This window comes from Mobula hypostoma, chromosome X2 (assembly GCF_963921235.1).
Source record: "Mobula hypostoma chromosome X2, sMobHyp1.1, whole genome shotgun sequence".
Taxonomy (NCBI): domain Eukaryota; kingdom Metazoa; phylum Chordata; class Chondrichthyes; order Myliobatiformes; family Myliobatidae; genus Mobula; species Mobula hypostoma.
In genome coordinates, this window is record NC_086129.1 from 35989027 (window position 1) to 36014058 (window position 25032).

General features: G+C 42.2%; 1 protein-coding gene across 8 annotated transcripts in view; it reads left to right on the forward strand.

Moving 5' to 3' along the window:
• The first annotated feature begins 324 nt into the window (after positions 1–324).
• hmbsb (hydroxymethylbilane synthase, b) overlaps positions 325–25032 on the forward strand; it is a 40082-nt gene continuing 15374 nt past the window's right edge. For 2 of the 8 annotated variants that reach the window (XM_063038503.1, XM_063038507.1), the window contains exons 1-8: positions 325–479; positions 8321–8389; positions 11609–11681; positions 21119–21168; positions 21664–21719; positions 22287–22364; positions 22776–22853; positions 23437–23512. In XM_063038503.1, the coding sequence (XP_062894573.1) occupies positions 450–479; positions 8321–8389; positions 11609–11681; positions 21119–21168; positions 21664–21719; positions 22287–22364; positions 22776–22853; positions 23437–23512 (510 nt within the window). In that variant the 5' untranslated portion in view covers positions 325–449. The other 6 variants (XM_063038505.1, XM_063038504.1, XM_063038506.1 and 3 more) reach the window with 6 other exon arrangements.

Here is a 25032-nt window from a genome sequence, read left to right on the forward strand (position 1 = left end):
GTCAATCATAACAAAGACTAATAGATTTCTGGATGTTAAGGAAGTAAAAGGATATGGGGATAGTAGAGAACATTGGAACTCAGAAGATTTACCATCATCTTGATAACTGACAGAGTAGGTTCTAAGGATCAAATTGCTTACTGTTACTCATTTAGTGAGATGCGGCCTGTAACATGCACACTGCATCAATTTTAAAATTTAAAGTGGATTTGTAACTCAAACATAAAATCGCAGAAACTTCCGAGGTCAACCTTTGATGAATGTTAAACCCCCCCCTTCAGCCTGCGCATGCGTAGTTCATTCAGTAGGATGTGACGTCTTGGAAAATGGCGCTATCAGGGAGCGTATGCCGGCGTTAAGGAGAAGGCATCTTTAAATCTCATTTAATTTCCCACTTGGAAGATCGAGAATTTTGTCCATTTCTTTGAGTGACGCTCCTATCTAGGGTAATGGATGAAAATACGGCGAAAGAAGTGCGGGTGAGTGAGGGGCCAACTTTTCAGGGAATAAGGGCGAAATATGCACCGGATGTCCCGCCCCGAAAGGTTGATTGGCCTGTGGGGAACGTTCGGGGTGCCCTCAAATTACCCTTGGCTCTCCGTTTCAGGGAACGGCCCTTGTTACATTCTTCTCTTCCCTGCGTATACGCACATACAGTATTGCTTTAATCAAGAACTATATCGAAACCCGGTCCTCTTGTCACAGCTCTCACCTCACTCCCCTGTCACATTGGTAAGTCTTTCTACAGTCATAGCCCTGACCTCACCCTCTGGCATGTCTTCCTCCTATCTTATTTTCACGTTCTTCCCCTCCTTCTCCCCCCCCAACATCATTCCCTGGCACGTCCTTCCCCTGTCGCAGCCCTCGCCTCCTCCCTGGCATCTGCTTCCTCCAACATATTGGCACGTCCATCTTTCTGTCACATTGATATACCTTTATTCGCTTCTATTTCATCTCACTTCCTCCTTTCGTTTCCTTTTTGCCTTTTACAGCCTTCCTTTGCTACTCCAGAATCCTTGCTGGTGTTTTTGTGAAATGTGCAGATTCTCCCTGTAATCTGATTTCCTCCCACATCCCAAAGATAAGCTGATTGGTAGGTTAGATAGCCATTAGCAGGAGTTGATGAGAACGTGGGGAGAATAAAAACTGTAATTAATGTAGGATAATTGTAAATGGTTGGTTGATGATTGTGCAGATCCTGTGAACTGAAGGGACTATTTGTGAAGTGTCCCTGACCTGTCTTTCCCCTTCCCCTTCGTTGCCATTTTCTTTTTCCACACATCCAACCCGTCTTCCTCTCTGGCCTGCTCCTTCCCTGCCACATTTCTAAACTGTATGCTCCTCCCATTCTCCTCTGTTACTACTCCATCTTATTTTATTTCTCCCCCTGATATTACATATTCTTGCTGCAGAAGGTCCATTCATGTGCCCACCACTAATTTACAGGTTGACCCACATTCCCCACCAATCACCCACACCAGTGGATGCCTGTTCCCTTCAGAGCTCCCCCATCAATATCATTTCTGCCCCTAAACCTTTGTCCTGTTTGGTAATCCTATCCCCATCTAACTCCTCATCCTCCCATTCCCTTCCTTTACAACCTCCCTCCCCCACCACATGTCCTGCCACTGCTGCCACCTCCTACTCCCTCACTGCCATGTCTTTGGACCTTCCACCATGTTAAAGACCCATGTCCATACCCTCTTCCCATGTTACTGGTTTGTTGTCTCCTGTCATTCCCCCCCTTTTTTTTTTAATTGGTCCTCCCCAACTATTCACATCAATTGATGTGGGCACTGGTGTTTTTGTGGCTCCATTACCCTTTTACCCAAATTAGTGATCTCCCTGGTCATCCCAAACTGGTGTCCTCTCTTTCCACAACCCATCATTGGCTTGTATCTCACCGTGCAAACCTTTCACCTGGTAACACACACAAAATGCTGGAGGAACTCAGCAGGTCAGGCAGCATCAATGGGGGGAAAAAATACATAATTGATGTTTCGGGCCAAAACCCTTCGGCAGGACTCGAGGAAAAAAAGGCTGAGGAGAAGATTTAAAAGATGGGGGTAGAGGAGAGAGAAACATTAGGTGGTAGGTGAAACCTGGAGGGGGAGGGATGAAGTAAAGAGCTGGGAAGTTAATTGGTGAAAGAGACAGAAGGCCATGGGAGAAAGAAAAAGGGGGCGGGAGCACCAGAGGGAGGCGATGGGCAGACAAGGAGATAAGGTGAGAGAGGGAAAAGGGGATGGGAAATGGTGGGGGGTGAGGGGCTATTACTGGAAGTTTGAGAAATCAATGTTCATGCCATCAGGTTGGAGGCTACCCAAACAGAATATAAGGTGTTCCTCCAACATAAGTTTAGTTTCATCACTACAGTGGAGGAAGCCATGGATGGACATATGGAAATGGGAAGTGGAATTAAAATGGGTGGTCACTGGGAGATCCCGCTTGTTCCGGTCAATGGAGCGTAGATGTTTGGTGAAGCGGTCTCCCAATCTATGCCATGTATTGCTGATATACAGAAGGCCACACTGGGAGCACCGAACACAGTAAATAACCCCAAAAGACTCGCTGGTTAAGTGTCACTTCACCTGGAAGGATTGTTTGGGGCCCTGAGTGGTAGTGAGGGAGGAGGTATAGGGGCAGATGTAGCACTTGTTCCGCTTGCAAGGATAAGTGCCAAGAGGGAGACCAGTGGGGAGGGACGAATGGACAAGGGAGTCACGTAGGGAGCAATCCCTGCGGAAAGCAGCAAGTGGGGGGGAGGGAAAGATGTGCTTGCTGGTGGGATCCCATTGGAGGTGGCAGAAGTTTCGGAGGATTATGTGCTGGATGCGGAGGCTGGTGGGGTGGTGGGTGAGGACAAGAGGAACCCTAATCCCTGGTAGGGTGGTGGGAGGATGGGGGTAAGAGCAGACTTGCGTGAAATGAAGGAGATGCAGTTGGGGGCAGCATTGATAGTGGAGGAAGGGAAGCCCCTTTCTTTGAAAAAGGAGGACATATCCTTCATTCTGGAATGAAAAGCCTCATCCTGAGAGCAGATGCGGTGGAGGAATTGAGAGTAGGGGATGGCGTTTTTACAAGTAGCAGGGTGGGACGAGGTGTAGTCCAGGTAGCTGTGAGAATCTGTGGGTTTGTAATAGATAAGTTGTCTCCGAAGACAGAGACAGTGAGGTTGTGGAAGGGAGGTGTCAGATATCGACCTGGTTTCCACTTGGTTCCTTGTCTTCAGCCTGCTTTCCCTGGATTTTCTTCCTCCCCAGCTAACTGCCCTCCATAACTTCATTTTCAAGTTGATGTGTTTACCAATCCTTCCTTCATTTATGGCAAACCAACACCTATGGCAAACTCTAAGTCCTATGATTCTTCTACACCTACACCCTTTTGCTGGTTTTTGTCTTCCATTACTCAAAAATCAATAAAGCACAATTTCAAACAGTACTGACATCTAATAGTACTGATAAGTGGTTTGAGAACTGGAAGGCAAATAGGGAGCAACACTGCTGGACCTGCTGGAGGAACTCAGCAGGTCAGGCAGCATCTATGGAAATGAATAAACAGTTAGCATTCTGGGCCGAGACCCTTCATCAGGACTGGAAAGGAACCGGGAAACTGCCAGGATAAAAAGTTGGGGGAGGGGAAGGAGGATAGCTGGAAGGTGATAGGTAATGCCAGGTGAGTAGGAAAGGAAATAGGACTTTCATTGCAATTGGACACCTGGATGCCTTGTGGTTCTGATGGGCATAAATAAAAAGGCAAACTTAATTAAAAGCTGTTTTCATAATAAACTGCATATTTCAGTTTTATGAAACTTTTGTTTATAAATAAGTCCTTGTGTAGAACTACTCAAGTCATTATACTTTAAGTCCCCCCTCCCCCCCACCGCCACCTCTGTCCCCCATTGCTTAACTATTGTCACTTCTTGTAATTCCTATGTCTTGTCTGTTGTTTCGTGGAAAAATTATCTTTTGAGCCACTTGGGCTGAAAAACTGAGTCATTGTAGGGGGAGGTTCTTTTGCATGGATAAGTACTCCAACTTTGCTTTTATCTGCCACTTACTGGCACTGAACTTAATCTCCTGAGACTTTGGAAAAGTTGTAGAAGATGTCAGCAAGTGACTTGGTGAGCTATTGATTAGTGTTAAGTACAAATGTAAGGATATCTTTGTGTTTAGAGACTGGAATGGTATTTTTTTATAAAAATGGAGGAAATTATTTAACTTAACTGAATTGCACATTTTCTCCCTAGAGATTAAGGGGTTAGCCTATGAGAGGAAAGATAAAGACCCAGGTGACCCAATTCACTGGAATTCAGAAGAATGAGAGGGAATTTTATAGAAACATAAAATTATGACAAGATAGATGCCAAAAAGACAGAACTAGGGGACGTAGCCTCAAGATTCAGAGGAGTAGATTTAGGGTAGATAAGGAGGAACTGGTTTTTCTAGAGAGTAGTAAATTTAAAATTCTCTGCTCAAAGAAGCAGTAGAAGCTACCTTATTAAATGTATTTAAGATAGAATTCGTTAGGTTTTTGTATTGCACTTGAATTAAGGGGTATGGTGATGAAATGGGTAGGTAGAGCTGAGTCCACAACTAGATCAGCCAGGATCTCATTGAATGGTGGAAGAGGCTTACTGGGTCAAGAGGTCTACACGTGCCCCTATTTCGTATGTTCTTATGTAAACTATGGAGAACATTTTTACAAGTAATTGTTGGACGTGTCCAAATTCAGCTTGAAATTTCTGAAAATGTTCTTTTTAATTCTTACATTTGTTCATCCAGAAACTGAATACCAAAATGAATCACCAAAAACTTTGTTACCAAGTCGTGAGTTAATTTAATAGAAAATGGCAAGAGTCATGTATGGAAGAAAGCAAGGATTGAGAATTGTCAAGTTCAGTGAGAGCTTATTGTGGGATGGAAAGGAGGGACTGAAGGATGTGAATGATAAACCTTTGCAAAGTATTTCCCTCCAGAAAAGGTCTAACCAAAGAGTACTGAATCAAGTCATAAGTAGAAGGATCTGAGTGGACTGTATTTTCATGCATGCAGTAGTGAGAATCTGCAGCTTAGTATCTGACAGTGTGATGGAGGCAGAAAACCCACCATAGTTAAGATGGACATTGATGTGGGTGGCATCATTTTAAACAATGAGGCCAAAGACCAGGAGCTAGAAAGTGGGAATATGCTGAATAACTTCCTGGCTGGGTTGGGATGATGAGCTGAATGGGCTCCTGTGTCATTGAATTTTTATAAATTGGAGAGAACTGGGTTGCTTTTTAATTTTATAAGGACAAAGAATGTGACATTCAGAATAAAGATTTGTGAGTGCAAACTAATATTTAAGTCACAGAAAGAAAGGAGCATGCATATCTCTTCACTTTACATCATGACTTCGATGCATTTTGACAGATGCATGAAGGGACAGAGAATAGAGAAATATAGACCACGGGGAGGCAGATAGGATTAGTTTAAATTGGCATCGCGGTCAACATAGACATGACTGAAGGGCTTGTTCCTGTGCTGTACTGTTCTCTGTAGCAATAGTGTGTTCAATAGTTTTAAATGTGTTGTTACTACACAAAAACAGGTGTTTATTTAACACTTGTGGAACTGCCAAGTTTCTCAGTATTACAGCAAAGGGGTGTACACTTGAATTATAATCATTCATGTAAAGTAGCAAAATGTAGTATCCAATTTGTGCCCTGAATGGTTCCACAATCATATGGTACTAGCTGGATATTTTGCCTTTAGTCAAGTTGATTGGGTACAAAAATTGGTTAGGATACTACGAACTCATTGCTCTTCAAATAGTGCAGAAGGCTGTTTTACGTTAACCTGAGAGAGTAGGCAGGATCTTGGTTTAATAGCTCTTCTGAAAGACGGAATAACAAACAGTAAAAAGTTGATTTTTTAAATAAAAAAATGATTAGATGATAAACAAAGTAGATTGTTTCAACTAGTTGGAGATTCTGTGGAAAAAAAATCCAACACTTTACTGAGGAGTAATTTAAGAGAGGAGCAAAAACTTCTTTATACAGAGGTTAGAAACATAAAATAGTGCATATCTGTTTACAATGTTCACCCCCTCTATTACCAGTAAATCATGCACCATCCATGAAATATGCTACACTAATTTGCCAAGGCTGCTGCAAGCACTCAGCATCTAAGAACTAGAAGGACAAACCTCATTTGAAGCAGAAGGAAATGCAGGATTATGGGCAGAAGGAGCTGTGTAGTGAAATTAATTTTGTAGATTAAATTATCTTTTTTTTGCTATAAATGCCCGAACTTCTCATGACACCCTTTATTATCAATGGATTATTTTTGCAGTCGAATATACGAGTTTAGGTTTAATTGTAATTAAACCATACACGTGAATACAGCGTAACGAAGCAGTGTTCCTCCTGGACCAAGGTGCAAAACTCAGTCCCAACAATTGCACACAGCACATGTTGCACATAAAACATACAGTGACAGAGAAATATATATCCTGAGTCCCTGAGTGTCACTACTTGTAGATTGTCGGTGCATGGGATGTTGGCCTGGAGCCACGTTCTGCAAGAACAAGCACGTTGTGCATGGTGTGTTACCACAATGTGCAATGCTATCTATTTAGTGGTTTTAAATAAAGAATGAATATTGTGTAAAATAAGAAATAAAATCACACTGTGTGGCGCAAATGATGTTTTATTTGTACTAAACAAAGAAATTGTGCCTCATTTTATTGTCTGATCCAAAAAGCCTAGGCTAGCTTCTGTATTCCAGTGTGGAGGAGAGTTCAATGCCATGTAATTGATCCACAGTAACTATTGAGGAAAGGGTGCAGTGCAAGTTGATAGCTCTCAGAAAATAGCAAATGAGATGGCAAAGCGGGTGTACAGCATGCTTGCCTTCTTTGGTCAGACAAAGGTGGCAAGTTTTGCTGCAGCTGTACAAATCTTTGCTTAAGCCACATTTGAAGTATTGTAAAGTTCGGGTCGCCCCATCACAGGACAGATATGGAAGCTTTAGAGAAGATACGGTCGAGGTTCACCAGGAAGTTACCTAGATTAGAGAGAATTGGCTGTGAGGAAGGTTGGACAAACTTGGAATCTTTTCTCTGGAGTGTCAGTGTCTAAAGGATGCCTGACAGGAGTTATATGAAATTATGAGAGCAACAGATAAGATGGATAGAATCCCTTTTTTCCAGAATAGAAATGTTAAATACTAGAGGTTATTAGCATTAGGTGAGAGAGGGACAGTTTCAAAATATTGTGTGAAGCAAGTTGTCATTTTTTATACAGAGAGTGGTGGGTACCTGGAATGCATTGCAAGGGGAGGGGGGTTAGTGGAAGAAGATATGATACTGGGTTTTAACAGGCATTTAGATAAGTACATGAACATGCAGACAATGGAGGGATATAGATCAACATGCAATCATAAATCACGTACAAGCAGATGGGTTTAGTTTAGTCTGGCTTTATGGCCGGCATAAGTGTTGTGAATCAAAGGGCTGATCTTGTACTTTTCTGTTCTATGTTCTGTAAGTACTTCATAAAGTAGGAGATAGCTGGGTGGGGCCATAGTCAATCAAGTAACAGTGAGATATTGCTGTGGTTGTTTTGGGCGGGAATGAGGGACGTATAGTTTGATGGGTTTCTGCGGAAGATGAGCTAGGCAGGGTGTGCAGTGTCCTTACGTTGTACTCACTTTGGAAGTCAATTACTGCACAGTTTTCAATAGTGATAAATAAGTGAAGATAAGTTGTAGGCTACAGAAAATACTGGTTTTAGTTAAAGCACCCAACGTGTACACTCTGGTCATAAAACAATACTTTGTGGAAGTTTGATGGTATTCCTGCTTGAAAATACCAGGGTTCAAAATATATTTCTGCAATTATTCAAGCTCTTTGTTCTATTGCTAACAGAAATAGAAGTCTTCCTCAGGAGCTGCAGAGGATTCAAAGATTTAACCTTGAATGAGTTAAATCTTCCAAGGTTTTACTTACTGAAGCATAGCAATGCACAGAGGAAATAAAATAAAATAATCCTATTTTTGAGAAGATTTACAGGTTCCCAGCTAATGTTATACACCCTTTCTAGGACTGATTATAGATTCAAAAACACACATTACTTTCTGTTTACAAAATAAACTACTTTTGTGTTTTGGCACCATTGTGTTCTGCAAAATTGCTTTCGCAGTCGACAGTTTCAGTTGAAAATTCGATTGCTGCAGACTTTTATTTTTAATTGATTTGTTAAGTGACTATTTTCCTATTGTGCAGTGGCTGTCCATTCAGTATTTCTTTCCATTAAGTTATTCACATTTTGTTTTAGAGCTCTGCTTCCCACAATGCGAAAGAGAATTCTTCTCGAATCATCCGAGTTGGAACAAGAAAAAGCCAAGTAGGTTGTTTTATTTCAAAGTTTTCAAAAGATTTCCCACTAACTTGAAAACTAGTTGTACTGAATTTTAAGTGTTTTATTTCACTCAAGGTTGAATTACGTATTGTTTAATTATATTGGGCATGTTTTATAGTCTGAATATTTAGCTTTCAGTCATAAACTGTGCAGTGCCACTGTGTAATCTGTAACAGTACCTTCAAATAGGGGTGGAAAGGGCTGTTCCCATTCAGTCTGTCACTTATCCATACCTACAGAATTATATCTGTTTGAGGCAGAGTCACTAGAAAGAGAATTGTGGGAGATTTGCAGATAAAACTAAAGGGAGGGACAGGTGGACTATCCAGATAAGTGCCTTTGTTCTGAGAATTCCTTTAACAGATTACTTCATAGCACTTATGATGGGGTAGCATCTTAGGAAGCAATTCTAAGTTTCATCAACAATCTCTACCGCCATAGAATTTTAATTCTGGAAGGGTATTGCTGTCATCATGCACAGCTTTGTCTCTACCAGCTACATGTGATCTGAAGATGACCAATCACTGATGCACCAGCACAACCTGGACCCAAAATAACCCAAGGCTAGTGATCTGCCACCACATTTCAGCTCTCCAGGCCTGTTTTATTTGAATGTAATGGGCAGGTTCACAAGACAGCTGCATGCATTAGATTCAATGATAAAGATACAGGTCTCCCCCGCCATCCGAAGGTACAGCGTTCCTATGAAACGGTTCGTAAGCCGGAATGTCGTAAAGTGAAGAAGCAATTACCATTATATGAGAAAAATTTGTGAGCGTTCACAGACTCAAAAAAAACCTACCAAATCATGCCAAATGACACATAAAACCTAAAATAACAGTAACATATAGTAAAAGCAGGAATGATATGATAAATACACAGCCTATATAAAGTAGAAATTCTTTTCTGCAATCGCTGCACTGTCCACCGTAGTGAAAATCTCATGCAAGCACTCTCGGCAGAAACACCCGGCGCGAGCGCTCTCGGCAGAAACACCCGGCGCGAGCGCTCTCGGCAGAAACACCCGGCGCGAACGCTCTCAGCAGAAACACCCGACGCGAGCGCTTTCGGCAGAAGCACTCTCTCCAGTAACCTTTAAGCTATGAAGCTGCCAAATCATACCAAATAACACATAAAAATACACAGCCTATATAAAGTAGAAATAATGTATGTATAGTGTAGTATCACTTACCAGAATCGGGAAGACAGCGCCGAGCACACTGATGATGGTGTGTTAGGCTGAGTCGTCGGAGGTTGGGGTGGTGGGACACTGGGGTGTCATCTCATCGTCTGTTTCCATTAGGGCAGTCAGGTCAGTTTCTTCTATGTCTGCCTGCCTCGATGTCGAAGGTCGAGGTTCGTCGTCTGCTGTGGCTGATGTGGAAGACTTGCTTGACTGCTTAGCCTCGCGCATTTTTCTATCATACAGTTCTTGTAAGCACTCAAACCATCCTGCAAATATGCCCTAACCTGACGTACCCTTTCAAAATTAAAGTCGTACTTTATCATTGCAGCGAAAATCTCATGCAGTTGCTTCATGTTCAGTTCCTGGACGACTTCACTTTTGGTCCGTTCGCTACTGCATTCAGTTTTGATTGTTATCCTTTCCTCTTCCAATTGCATCAGTTCTTCATCTATCAGTTCTTGGTCATGGAATGCCAAAACTGCTTCAACATCATCTTCGTCAACTTCCACAAGCCAAACTCACTTTGTCCTTACTTTGTTCACCACGATTGAAACGCTTAATTACGTCTAGTTTTACACTAAGTGCAACACCCTTACGAGCTCTTTTAGGCTTTTCTGATACCTTAGAACTTGTCTTGCAAGCGGATGCTCAAAATAAATCGACATAAAGCACAGATGCTCACAGGCACGTGTTTAAGCAATGCCGGCTAGAATGCAGTTCCGTGGGAGGAGCTTGGCTGCTCGGGGCGCACGCTGCCTTTTTTCATAACAGTGAAAACAGCTTCTGTTAGTGAAAACAGGTAACTAATGTAGGTCTTTTGTAACAGCGAGGTGTCGTAAAGCGAATGTTCGAAAAGCGGGGGACACCTGTATGCTCTCAAAAATTTATTATTGATTATTCTTCTAGATGTCTCTCACGATTCAGGATGACACTCCATTGGAAGTAGAAAATTGCTGAGTGTGAATTATTTGTGCATGTTACCACAGAGTTTTGACAGGATGTCAAGAAATTCCTGGACTACTTGAGACCAGGATCTGCTGTACAAAGTTACCACAGAGAGATGGACACAAGCATAAATTTGCCCACATCCCTGTTTCCTTGGTCTGCTTCCTTCCTGCCCTCCAATTCACTGTATTGTGCTTAGGTATGCGGACTGGCTTTGTTTCACCATGATAGAATGTACAACTGAATCATCAATTATGCGCACCCCCTCCCATATCCCTCCACAACCCCTGATTCTTGAATACCCCACTAGGGGAATCTATTTCTTCAGATCTACCATGTTGTACTTTTAACCATCATGTTTAGAATATCCTCCTAATTATCACTATTCCAGACAAATGTGTGCTCAAGGGAATCATAATTTTAGTTATGCATTCTACTATTGAGACCCAACTGGTGGCGTAGCGGCATCAGCGCCGGACTTTGGGACGAAAGGTGCCGAGTTCGAATCCAGCTGGCTCCCCTGCACGCTTTCCATCCGTGCTGGGTTACGAGCTGGTGATCTCTTTGGAAACTCACCTGGCAAACCACTGCTGTAACTTGCCTCGTACGAGGTTCCCCACTACGTTAGAGAGGCGTGGAGGGAAATCGTCTGCTAACCGGAGAAACTCCGGATGCGAAGTACCTTTAAGGTCACTCACTTTCATGAAATGGACATCTTTGGCAAGGCCAGCTTTGATTGTCCATCCCTATAACATTGTAAAAGTGCTCATTTTTTATGCTATAACTCAACCTGGGAGTATTTTATTGGCGATGTTTTTGAGACTGAATCCAGCTTGTACATAAATGAGTTTGGTCACGGCTGAAAGGTCAATTCCTGAGTTTGGGGTAAATTACTAACAAGCTTATTGCATTGTCAATTAATTTGCTTGCAACCTCAGAACAAAAATGAGTTCATTTGAATTTATAAGTTCTGTTCATCTGTAACTGATCCTTTATTCCAGTGAGATTTGTGTTTCCTCCTTACTGTACACATTGTGTTTGAGATGAGCCATGTCTTGGTTTGCTTTTCCCAGCTTGCTCGGACTCAGACTGGCACTGTGATGAACATGCTGAAAGAACATTACCCACATGCACAGCTCGAAATCGGTATGTACAAGCATGGGGATCAGCAGATATGGAAAAACTAAAGATTTACAATTCTGTATCAACAACTACACAGACAAATTGGGTCAGCCATTTAAACTGGGTGCCAGTCATCTTTAGGGAATCTGAACTTATTTTATGGCAACTTTCTATCTGGACTGTGGACCTTTGTTTCCACAGGCCTCAGTTTTACTAACTAGCCTTTTTGTGTGGAATTCATGCCTTCTGAAAATCCACGCAGATGATATCTAACTGCATTTCCTTCATCAATCTTCTCTTCCCTCCTCAAAGTACTTTTCGCAATCTCTGTCTTGAAAGCTTCAATTGACTTCTAGTGTCCTGTGTCTTTTGAGAAGAGTTCAAGATCAACTGTATCTTTTAATGGGGGGGTGGGGGTGCAAAGAAAAACATCTTGCTCACCTTGCTGATTTTGCTGTTGAACAATTTTCCTTTAATTTCAAAAGCTTTGGCTAAGTCTGTAGAAAATAGAGTGAGCATTTAATGATTTCAGCATTTAGTACTTTCTTGTTTCATCTGTAATATATACCTACCTTCCCCACATTGCTACATGCCTTTAATTAACGTCCAATTTAAATTCAGCCATTGACCTGAGATTAATTGCCATTCCTGAAAAGAGATCTAAATTTCTGCATCCCTCAGCAAATAGAAATATTTCCTAACTTCACTTGTGAAATGCACTAATGCCTTCTAGTTGTAGACTCCCCAAAAGTTAGAAAGATGGAAAAAGAAAAATTGTCATTTCTGAGAAACTTCAGTCGGAAAATCCCATATCCTTCTTAAAAACTACAAAATACAGCATTTGCTTGCATGAAGTCTCCTTACAGTTTAACCATTTTAACATGTGGGTATCATTCTGTGCTTCATTCTCCCCAAGGCCAGTATATCTTTCTGTACTAAGACCATAAGACATGGGAGCAAAATTAGGCCATTCAGCCCATCAAGTCTGCTCCACCATTCCATCATGGCTGATCCCTTGATCCCACTCAACCCCATACACCTGCCTTCTCGCCGTATCCTTTGATGCTCTGACCAATCAGGAAACTATCAACTTCTACTTTAATTATACCTATGGACTTGGCCTTCACCGCAGTCTGTGGCAGAGCACTCCACAGATTCACTAATCTCTGGCTAAAAATATTCCTCCTTAATCTGTTCTAATAGGTCTCCCCTCAATTTTGAGGCTGTGTCCTCTAGTTCTGGTTACCCTGACCATAAGAAGCATCCTCTCCACATCCACCTTATCTAGTCCTTTTAACATTCTGTAAGTTTCAGTGAGATCTCCCTGCCCCCCCAACATTCTTCTAATTCCAGTGAGTACAGGCCCAAAGCTGCGAAACACTCCTATGTTAACCCCTTCATTTCCAGAATCATCCTCGTGAACCTGTTCTGGACTCTCTCCAATGACAACACATCCTTTCTGAGAAATGGGGCCCAAAGCTGTTGACAATACTCCAAGTGCAGCCTAACTAGTGTCTTATAAAGCCTCGGCATTATCTCCTTGTTTTTATGTTCTATTTCCCTTGAAATGAATGCCAACATTGCATTTGCCTTCTTTACCACAGACTCGACCTGTAAATTAACCTTCTGGGAGTCTTGCACGAGGATGTCTAAGTCCCTCTGCACCTCTGATGTTTGAACCTTCTCCCCATTTAGATAATAGTTCGCACAATTGTTCTTTTTACCAAAATGCACTATCATACATTTCCCAAAACTGTACTCCATCTGCCACTTTTTTGCCCATTCTTCCAATTTGTCTAAGTCCTGCTGCAATTGCATTGCCTTCACAACACTGCCTACCCCTCCACCTATATTCGTATCATCTGCAAACTTTGCCACAAAGCCATCAATTCCATTATCTATATCACTGACAAACAATGTGAAAAGTAGCGGTCCCAATACTGACCCCTGAGGAGCACCACTGGTCATTGGCAGCCAACCAGAAAAGGCCTCATGCGTGGCACCACATCAAGTACCTTCTGAAAATCCAAGTAAATGACATCCCTGCCTTCCCTTTGTCCACCCTGCTTGTTACTTCCTTGAAGAACTCTAACAGATTTGTCAGGCAAGATTTCCCTTTATAGAAGCCATGCTGACTTTGACTTGTGTTATCATTATTCTCCAAGTACCCTGAAACCTCATCCTAATCACTGAGGTTAGACTAACTGCCCTGTAGACAACCTCTCCTCCTCCACTCTCACCCTGAACACCGACGTGCCTCAAGGCTGTGTGCTGAGCCCTCTTCTGTACTCCCTTTTCACCTATGACTGTGTTCCTGCACATGGTTCTAACTCCATAATCAAGTTCGCAGACGACACCATGGTGGTTGGTCTGATCAGAGAGCATGATGAGACGGCCTACAGGGTTGAGGTCCAGCACCTGGCCGCGTGGTGTGCCGACAACAATCTGGCCGTTAACACCCAGAAGACCAAGGAGATCATTGTGGACTTCAGGCATGCCAGGAGTCACACTCACGTCCCCACCTACATCAACGGAGCTGTAGTGGAGCGTGTATCAAGCTTCAAATTCCTTGGTGTCCACATTTCCGAGGATCTCACCTGGTCCCTGAACTCCTCCATCCTGATCAAAAAGGCACAACAGCACCTTTATTTCCTGCAGAGCATGAAGAAAGCTCACCTCTGTCCCAGGATACTGACGGACTTTTACTGCTGTACCATTGAGAGCATACTCACCAACTGCATCTCAGTGTGGTATGGCAATTGTCCCGTATCAGACCGCAAAGCACTCCAGCATGTGGTGAAAACTGCCCAGCGGATTATCGGCACCCAATTGTCCACCATTGAGAACATCTACCATTAACGCTGCCTGGGCAGGGCGAAAAGCATTATCAGGGATGCATCTCACCCTAACCATGGACTTTTTACTCTCCTCCCATCCGGTAGGCGCTACAGGAGCCTCCGCTCCTGCACCAGCAGGCACAGGAAGAGCTTCTTCCCTGAGGCTGCGACACTGCTGAACCTCTCATCACAGCGCTAAGCAGTATTGCATCCGTATTGTACTGTCTCAGTACTTTTATATTTGTGTGCTGTAGCACTTTTTTTAAATTCACAGTTATTTTGTAAATAACACTATTCTTTGCATTTCTGGTCAGATGCTAAATGCATCTCATTGGCTTTGTATCTGTACTCGGCATAATGACAAAGTTGAATCTAATCTATAATTTCTTTTGTCTTCCTCCCTTCCTAAAGAGTGGAGTGACAGTTGCAATTTTCCAGTCCTCCAAGACCATGCCAGGATCAAGTGATTCTTGAAAGATCATGACCAATCATCTGTTATCACAGGACTCCGCAATGTAATCTATCTGGTGACTTATCCACCTTAAGACCTTTGAGTTTGCCTAGCACTTTTTCCTTCGTAATAACATGGCACTCACTCCTGCTCCTTGACACTCACGGACCTCCGGCACACTGCTAGTGTCTTCCACAGTGAAGATTACTGCAAAGTACCCATTAAGTTCATTTGCCATTACTACCTCACGAGCATCATTTTCCAGTGGTCCAATATCAGCTCTCACCTCCCTTTTTACTCTTTATATAACTGAAAAAATTTTTAGTAACCTGCTTTATATTATTGGCTAGTTTGACCTCATATTTCATAGTTTCCCTTCTTGTAGCTTTTTAGTTGCCTTTTGTTGGATTTTAAAAGCTTCCCAATCATCCAACTTCCCACTCACTTTTGCTACCTTGTATGCCCTTTTCTTGGCTTTTATGCAGTTCTTAACTACCCTTGTCAGCCACAGTTGCCTGGCCCTGTCATTTGATAACTACTGTGGGACATATCTATCCTGCGTTTGTGAGCTATTTCCAGAAACTTCAGCCACCTCTGCTCTGCCCTCAACCCTGCCAGTATCTTCCTCCAATCGACGTGGGCAAGCTTCTCTCTCATGTCTCTGTAATTCCCTTTATTCCATTGCGATACTGATACATGTGACTTATGCTTCTCCCTCTCAAGTTGCAGTATGAATTCAATCATATTATGATCACTGCCTCCTGAGGGTTTCTTTATGATAAGCTCCCTAATAAAATCTGGGTTATTACACAGCACCCAATCTAAGAGCCTTTCCCCTAGTAGGCTCAAGCACAAGCTGCTCTAAAAAGCCATCTCATAGGCATTTAACAAATTCCCCCTCTTGTGATCTGACACCAACCTGATTTTCCCAATCCCCTTGCATGTTGAAGTACCCTATTACATAGAAACATAGAAAATAGGTGCAGGAGTAGGCCCTTCGGCCCTTCGAGCCTACACTGCCATTCAGTACGATCATGGCTGATCATCCAACTCAGAACCCTGTACCTGCCTTCTCTCCATACCCCACGATCCCTTTAGCCACAAGGGCCATATCTAACTCCCTCTTAAATATAACCAATGAACTGGCCTCAACTGTTTCCTGTGGCAGAGTATTCCACAGATTCACCACTCTGTGTGTGAAGAAGTTTTTCCTAATCTCGGTCCTAAAAGGGTTCCCCTTTATACTCAAACTGTGACCCCTCGTTCTGGACTTCCCCAACATTGGGAACAATCTTCCTGCATCTAGCCTGTCCAATCTCTTTAGAATTTTATACGCTTCAATCAGATCCCCCCTTAATCTTCTAAGTTCCAGAGAGTATAAGCCTAGTCGATCCAGTCTTTCATCATATGAAAGTCCTGCCATCCCAGGAATCAATCTGGTGAACCTTCTTTGTACTCCCTCTATGGCAAGAATGTCTTTCCTCAGATTAGGGGACCAAAACTGCCCACAATACTCCAGGTGTGGTCTCACCAAGGCCTTGTACAACTGCAGTAGTACCTCCCTGCTCCTGTACTCGAATCCTCTTGCTATGAATGCCAGCATACCATTCGCCTTTTTCACCGCCTGCTGTACCTGCATGCCCACTTTCAATGACTGGTGTACAATGACGCCCAGGTCTCGTTGCACCTCCCCTTTTCCTAATCGGCCACCATTCAGATAATAATCTGTTTTCCTGATCTTGCCACCAAAGTGGATAACCTCACATTTATCCACATTAAATTGCATCTGCCATGAATTTGCCCACTCACCTAACCTACCCAAGTCACCCTGCATCCTCTTAGCATCCTCCTCACAGCTAACACTGCCGCCCAGCTTCGTGTCATCCGCAAACTTGGAGATGCTGCATTTAATTCCCTCGTCTAAGTCATTAATATATATTGTAAACAACTGGGGTCCCAGCACTGAGCCTTGCGGTACCCCACTAGTCACTGCCTGCCATTCTGAAAAGGTCCCGTTTATTCCCACTCTTTGCTTCCTGTCTGCCAACCAATTCTCTATCCACATCAATACCATACCCCCAATACCATGTGCTTTAAGTTTGCACACTAATCTCCTGTGTGGGACCTTGTCAAAAGCCTTTTGAAAATCCAAGTATACCACATCCACTGGTTCTCCCCTATCCACTCTACTAGTTACATCCTCAAAAAATTCTATGAGATTCGTCAGACATGATTTTCCTTTCACAAATCCATGCTGACTTTGTCCGATGATTTCACCGCTTTCCAAATGTGCTCTAATCACATCTTTGATAACTGACTCTAGCAGTTTCCCCACCACCGATGTTAGGCTAACTGGTCTATAATTCCCTGGTTTCTCTCTCCCTCCTTTTTTAAAAAGTGGGGTAACATTAGCCACCCTCCAATCCTCAGGAACTAGTCCAGAATCTAAAGAGTTTTGAAAAATTATCACTAATGCATCCACTATTTCTTGGGCTACTTCCTTAAGCACTCTGGGATGCAGACCATCTGGCCCTGGGGATTTATCTGCCTTCAATCCCTTCAATTTACCTAACACCACTTCCCTACTAACATGTATTTCCCTCAGTTCCTCCATCTCACTAGACCCTTGGTCTCTTACTATTTCCGGAAGATTATTTATGTCCTCCTTAGTGAAGACAGAACCAAAGTAGTTATTCAGTTGGTCTGCCATGTCCCCATGATCAATTCACCTGTTTCTGACTGTAAGGGACCCACATTTGTCTTAACCAGTCTTTTTCTTTTCACATATCTATAAAAGCTTTTACAGTCAGTTTTTATGTTCCCTGCCAGCTTTCTCTCATAATCTTTTTTCCCTTTCCTAATTAAGCCAATTGTGACATTGCCCTTATTACATGCCTTTTCCATCTCCCTTTGCTCAACCCCACATTTTGGCTACTATTTGGAGGCCTATATATGATTCCCATAATGTTTTTTTTAACCACTGCAGTTTCTTAACTCCACCCACAACAATTCAACATTCTCTGACCTGTGTCCCCTCTTTCTGAAGATGTAATTCCATCTCTTACCAACAGAGCCACACCACTTTCGATGCCTTCTTGCTGTCCTTTTGATACAAAGTATATGCTTTGATGTTAAGTTCCCAACTATGGCCTTCTTTCAGCCACAACTCAGGGATGTCCGTAATGTCATACTGACCAATCGTTAACTGCGCCATGAGTTCATCCACCTTATTTCGAACGCTATGCACGGTTAAGTATAGCCCATTCAGTCCCGCATTCTTCGCCCTTTTGAATTTTGCCTCTGTGGTACAATTTAACTCTTGCTTTTTCTGCGTTTGTACCCAGTCATTGGCTTGTCCTTCCTTACATTCATGTTACACCCATTATGTACTTGTAAACCTGCTGGCTCAACCTCAGCTCTATCATATTGGTTCCCATCCCCCTGCCATATTAGTTTAAACCACTCCTGACAGCTGTAGTAAACCTGCCCACAAGAATATTGGTCCCCCTCAGATTTAAGTGCTAATTATCCAGAATTCTGAATCCCTGCCCCTTACTCCAATTCTTCAGCCACGCCTTTGTCTGCCACCTCATTCTATTCCTATCCTCACTGTCACGTGGCAGAGGCAGCAATCCCGAGATCACTACCTTGAGGTCCTGCTTCTCAGCTTCCTTCCTGACTCCATGTAGTCTGTTTTCAGGGCCTCCTCATTCTACCTATGTCATTGGTACTAATACGTACCATGACTTCGTGCTGCTCACCCTCCCTTTTCAGGAGATTGTGGACATGTCCTGAAATATTGCAGACCCTGGCACCTGGGAGGCAAACTACCATCCGTGTTTCTTTTTTGTGTCTACAGAATCACCTATATGTTCCCCTGACCATGGAGTCCCCTGTTACTGCTGCCATCCTCTTCAGTTCCCTACCATTCTGAGCCACAGGGCCAGACTCAGTGCCAGAGGCACAGCCACTATTGCTCCCCCCAGGTAGGTTTCCCCCCATCCCCACCCCCCAACAGTACTTGAAATGGAGTATTTATTGTTGAGGGGATGGCCACAGGGGTGCTCTCCACTATCTGACAGTCTCCATTCCCTCTTCTGACAGTCACACATTTATCTGTCTCCTGTAGCCTTGGGATGGCTACCTCCTTGTAGCTCCTGTCCATCACTTCTTCACTTACCCTAACAAGCCGAAGGCCATCGAGCTGCAGCTCCACTTCCTTAATACGGTCTCTTAGGAGCTGCATCTCGATGCACCTGGTGCAGATGTGGCCATCGGGGTGGTTAGTGTTCTTCTGGAAATCCCACATCTGGCACCCAGAACAGAACACTAGCCCTGTAGACATATCCTCTATTCTTTCAAGAGATAAATAAGAAAAAATAAATAAAGCATTAACTTACCTACTTGCCGTGCCTCTGCCTGTTCTCGCCAAAGCCTTACCACTCTGACTCAGACCACTCCCATGATGACCGCTCTTCTAGACAGTATCCCTCTTTTACGGAGACTGGGTTTTTAAAACTCTTCATCGGACTTGCGCGGGAATGTTTCTACTACATCTGTGCAGTACTCCAATCAAAATAAGTGTTGTCTAACCAGGCTTTTACATGGCTGCAATACAATATTTTCTGATTCTTTTCCAGTAATGTATAAATAAAGGTAATCTTTTCCTTCCTTTATTTAAATCCAAAGTTTTGTAACTGTTTCACAAATCTTCTGTCAAACACTTTGTTGAATTTGATAATGTTAAGAATGATAAGTGGGAATCCAGAATTTTGAATTTAATCCCTTCCTCCTCTGTCCAACTTCCACCTGAAGGAAGTGTTTCTTTGAATTTTTTGATCATTTTAATCACCTTGTTCAGGTCATTGTGCTTCTATCTGTATTCCAGGAAATGCAATCGTGTGTGAATCCACAATATATCACTAACATCAGATTTTGAATTCTAACTATTTCCATCTCAGAGAGGTACCAACTGTGGCTCGGTTGGTAGCACACTTTCCTCTTAGTTATGGATTCAAAGTGTACACCACGGTTTTGAGTACAAAAATCTAGTTTTAAACTGGTATAGAATTAAAGATAAGGTTAGCTTTATTTGTCATATGTACAGCAAACCATAGAGTGAAATGTGTCATTTGCATCAACAGCCAACACAGTCTGAGGATATGCTGGGGGTAGCCCACACTTCCAGTGCCAACATAGCATGCCCACAGCTTACTAACCCCATATATCTTTGAAATGTGGGAAGAAACTGGAGCATCCCCAGAGGAAATCAACACTGTCATGGGAGAATGTAAAAATTCTTTATAGAGACTGCCTGGAATTAAAGCTGGGTCGCTGGCACTGTAAAGCGTTATGCTATCGTGCCACCCTTTTTAGGGTCATGTTCGACTGTCAGAATGCTATCTTTTGGGTTAACACCATCTGTCCCTTGGGCATACAGAAAATTTCCCAAAATCTTCCTTGAAGAAGAGTAGTGAGATTATATTTGCCACACAGTCCATATCACTGGAGCAAAGTAACTCAGAATTATCCCATTTTTGTACTTTGCTATACAAAATTGCTGCTACATTTTCTATATTGCAGTTGTTGAATCACTTAAAAAGAGTTGTTTCATTGATTGTACGTATTAGAAATTAGCTGTGGTATGTTGGTGCTAAGTGCAACAAAAACTACAACAGCCAAAATAAAGAATTATATAAAAATGTTAGAAGTACAGTTATGGTATAAAATGTGTATAAGTACAAATACTAGCATTTACTTACAAGGTACAATTTACAATGTAAGAATATATTATATGGTCAGTGGTTCTCAGAATTGCAGCATTGTGTGAGAATTGGCTATCACAAAGAGACTTCTTAAAAATTCTAGACTGAGAGATTATTCAACACAGTGATCCAAGACAACAAAAATCTAATTCACAATTTGCAGAATAGTTTATCAATGGAGCCAACATAAGCAGATTGTGTAAAAAATTTTAAAAGACGGGAATTAAGTTTAATAGGAGGGGTGGCATTTCTGTGGCATATTTCCTGGTCCCTTTCACTTAGGGTTTGTTTTAGAGGGTTTGCTTAAATTAAGCCGATGTTTTCCTTTTTTTTTGTAATGTAAATGAAATTGTTATGTATTGTGTGTTAATATACAGTCCGGTTTAATGGTATGTTCTATTGCTGTAGTTGCCATGACAACCACTGGAGACAAAATTCTGGACACTGCTCTCTCGAAGGTACTTAGTATGTTTGTTTGGTCTTCTGTTTTCCATATTATTGTGACATATCACAGAAATAACCTTGAATTAATTTCTTTAAGTAGAGTAGTGCAGGTGCATTTGAACAGGACTGTATTTAATAGAAAATTATAGAAGAAGCTTTATTCTGCAGCTAACTCAGGTTGTATCAGATGCAGGAATAATTATAATGACATTAACTACCATTGGTTGTCTTTTTTTTTGGCTGATTATTCCTCAAAAATTAAACCAAACCAATGTAAGTAAAACAAAAGATTATGAAATCAGCTTGTTTCCATATACTTAAAACATTTGCCAATTATTTGAACTGAGTCTTGTGTCCCTTCTCCATTCACTTCCATCTGCTGCTTCTAGTAACGAAAGAGTGCCACACAACAGTTTGTGTAGAGTACAGACCAGAGTGAGGGAGAGGGGCAGCAAGGTGATATGTGAGGAAATAATGATATTTAACCATTGTTTAATTTCTTCCATCAGATTGGTGAGAAGAGTCTGTTCACAAAGGAGCTGGAAGCTGCATTAGAGAAGAATGAGTAAGGATTCCTAGATGGCAATCTATCCCTCACTTGCACAGCACTTCAACTTGTTCTTAAAAATACTTCTTCAAAAAAACTAATCTCTTGTAAATTCAGGACCTGTGGCTCAGTGGGTAGTACTTGGGCTTCTGAGCTCTGATTCTGGTGTAAGTAACATTCCAATTGACCACAAAATCTATGACACATCTCATGCAGTACTGAACTAAGTTCACTGCCCTCTTAGTGGACTTTGAAGGCTCTCTTGACATCATTTTAAGAAGGAACAGGAAGTTTTCTCCAGAAAATGTTGGTTGAAAGTCAGAAGCTTAGTCCTCCTTTTGAAGTAGTACCATAATCTCTATCGAATGGGAGACCTATTTGCTCCCTTTTGCACAGGTATATCCAGTAATACAGTGCACTGTGTACTGTGGAAGTCTTAGATTTTGCTCTGAGTTTCTGGAGTGGCCCTTTTTGTTGTTTTTTTGCCGATCGTGATGGTTATTTCTTGCAAATGTTTTGATTGTTTACGCTTTTTACACCTGTTGTCTTTGTACTGTTATTCTTCATTCTCTTCCTTCAATGTAGGGTTGATTTGGTAGTTCACTCCCTGAAAGACCTGCCAACAGCACTCCCTCCTGGGTTTGCAATTGGAGCCATCTGCAAGTGAGTATTATCTGTGAGAGTTCAATATGATTCATATAACCAGATGTCTACTCTCCAATTTAACTCTCTGGCCATGTTTGATGGAACAGCAGAGGGAACTTTTTTCTGCTGCTAACACTCAAGTAAATTGCGATGGATATTTCCTCACATGGATGATGGAAAGAATAACTGATGCAAAAACAGTGTGGAGACTACAGCACATTTATAATTTAGCCACTCATTTCTTCCCCCCCCCCCCCGCAACAATAGCCACTATATTCAAGCACCTTATTCCCTTCTCTCTACCCCCTGCTTTAATATAAATGACAAGCCCATACTGTGAATTTTACCCAAACAGTGCAATTGCAAGTTTGTAAATAGCCAATTTGCAAAAGTTGATACTGATTTATAACCACAGTTATCCTATTACAGGCGTGAGATTCCTTATGATGCTGTTGTTGTGCATCCAAGTCATGCAGGAAAGTCCCTGGACACGCTGGCAGAGCGGAGGTAAGGCATTGATCCAAGTAGGTATTTGGTGACCAGTTTTGGCAGCACAGGGCAATCCCACTTTCTTGACACAATTCCCCATGTCAAAAGCTGAATAGAAAATGAACCAGCTGGCCTAAAACTTGGGCTGCAGGTCCATTTTAAACAAAAAGCCCACAGGTTAGCGCACTCAGTATAATTTTATTCCTGTATTATCTATGCATATGTACAACTAATTGCAAGAGTGATTATTCTTTGCTGTTTTGTAGAATGTGAAAATTCTAATGTAATGTAATTTAATGGGTTAGCACATTGTACTCGGTCCACTTCCTGTATGAACACTGTAGACTTGGTTGCTGGGACTTCCAAACTGTTGTACCATGGGAAAGTTAACAACGTGACATGTATTGAGGAAGATGATGACATGAAGCTTGCGGTTTCCTCATTTTCTATCACATTTGAGGGCTGGGATGGGGGAGGTTGCAGGCTGTATATTTACATTTGGTTTCTCGTGGAGGTTGGGAGGAAGAAAAGACCTTGTGATGGATTGTGATTAGTGTTCACTTTCTGTGCAACATTTTTATTCTCTATTGGATCCCCACAGTGTAGTCGGCACTAGTTCTTTACGACGAGCAGCACAGCTGAAAAGACGGTTTCCTCACCTGGAGTTCAAGGATATTGTATCCTTTTATTTCTGTCCAAAGTCATGTATGCATAACAACAAAACTTTAAAGTAGTGTTTGAGCCCACTCTGTAAGTTTATGGGTGGCGTGTAAGCAAGTCATTTCAATTAGTGAAACTTAAAAATCCTGGTATTTGAAAATTGAAAGCGCTGTTTTACTTGAAGCTTCAGAATTGTTCTGGAGCTAACTACCCATCTCTTTCTAGATCAATTGAATGAGACCCAGAGTGCTCTGTTCAATGCCATCAGCAGTTGAAGCAGTTCACCAGTTAGGTTGTTTAGTGTGAGGACACTTAGCAGGACTAAAATCAAGTCAAAAAAGCAAGCTGGCTCCCTGTATGCCATCATTCACTTGTGGAAAAGCAAAAATTACCACCTTATTAGTGTACCTGAAGAATTGTTAATGTTGGGAAGGATCAAACTGGTGAACAATTAATATATCCTTGTGGGTTGCAGGACCCAGAGTACTCGGGGGCACAGTGGCTTTGAAACCATATTGACCTGGTGTTGACAGGAGTTTGTTCATGGTGATGAAATGTAATGAGGTTACTAATGTTGAAAAGAATGTGTGGTATTACCTCTATCTGCCAGGGAAGTATCACTAAGGATGTTGTCGAGCTAGGGAAGTATTTCAGATTCAAGATTCAAAATTGATTAATGTCATTTCCAATACGCAAGTGTAAAGGCACAAGGAATATAATATGATAAAGAATACAGTAATTATAACACAATAAATCTAAATCTATAAGATAGCTTATATGCATAGATTGATTGTATGTCCATAAAGTGACGCTAGGCACGGGAGTGTCTGTACATAAGGTGACCAAATGGACTGCTAAAGTAGTGGTGGTGAGGTGGGTTAGTGGGTGGAGGTGTTGATCAGCTTTACTGCTTGGGGAAAGTAACTGTGGTTGTGGCGTGGATGCTACATAGCCTCCTCCCTGATGGGCATGGGAGAAACAGTCCAGGAGCAAGTTGGATGGGATCCTTCATGATGTTACCTTTTTCCGGAACCTCTTTTGTAAATATGTCCTTGATGGTAGGTAGGCAAGCATTGGTAATCTGTTTGGCAGTTTGATTAACCGTTGTAGAGCCTTCCTGTCTGCCGCAGTGCAGTTTTTATAGCGTGCAGTGATGCAGCATGTTAGGATGCTCTCTACTGCACTTCTGTAGGAGGATGTGTGTATTGATGTGCATAGTCCAGCCCTCTTCAGCCTCCTCAGAAATTAGAGGCATTGGTGAGCTTTCCTGATTATGTAGAATGTGTTCTGGGACCTTGAGAAATTGTGCACTCCCAGAAGTTTGCAGTTTTCACTGCTGTGCCACTGATGTAAAGCGGGTGGGAGTGGTGTGAGTTCTCCCTAACTCCTTTGTTTTCTTGCCATTGAGGAAGAGGCTATTTGCCAGGCACCAGGCCTCGAGCTCTTCCACCTCCTATAAGGTGTCTCATTATTATTGGTGATGAGCCCCACCATTATCATGGCGTCAGTGAACTTAACAGTGATTACTTGGGTTCTT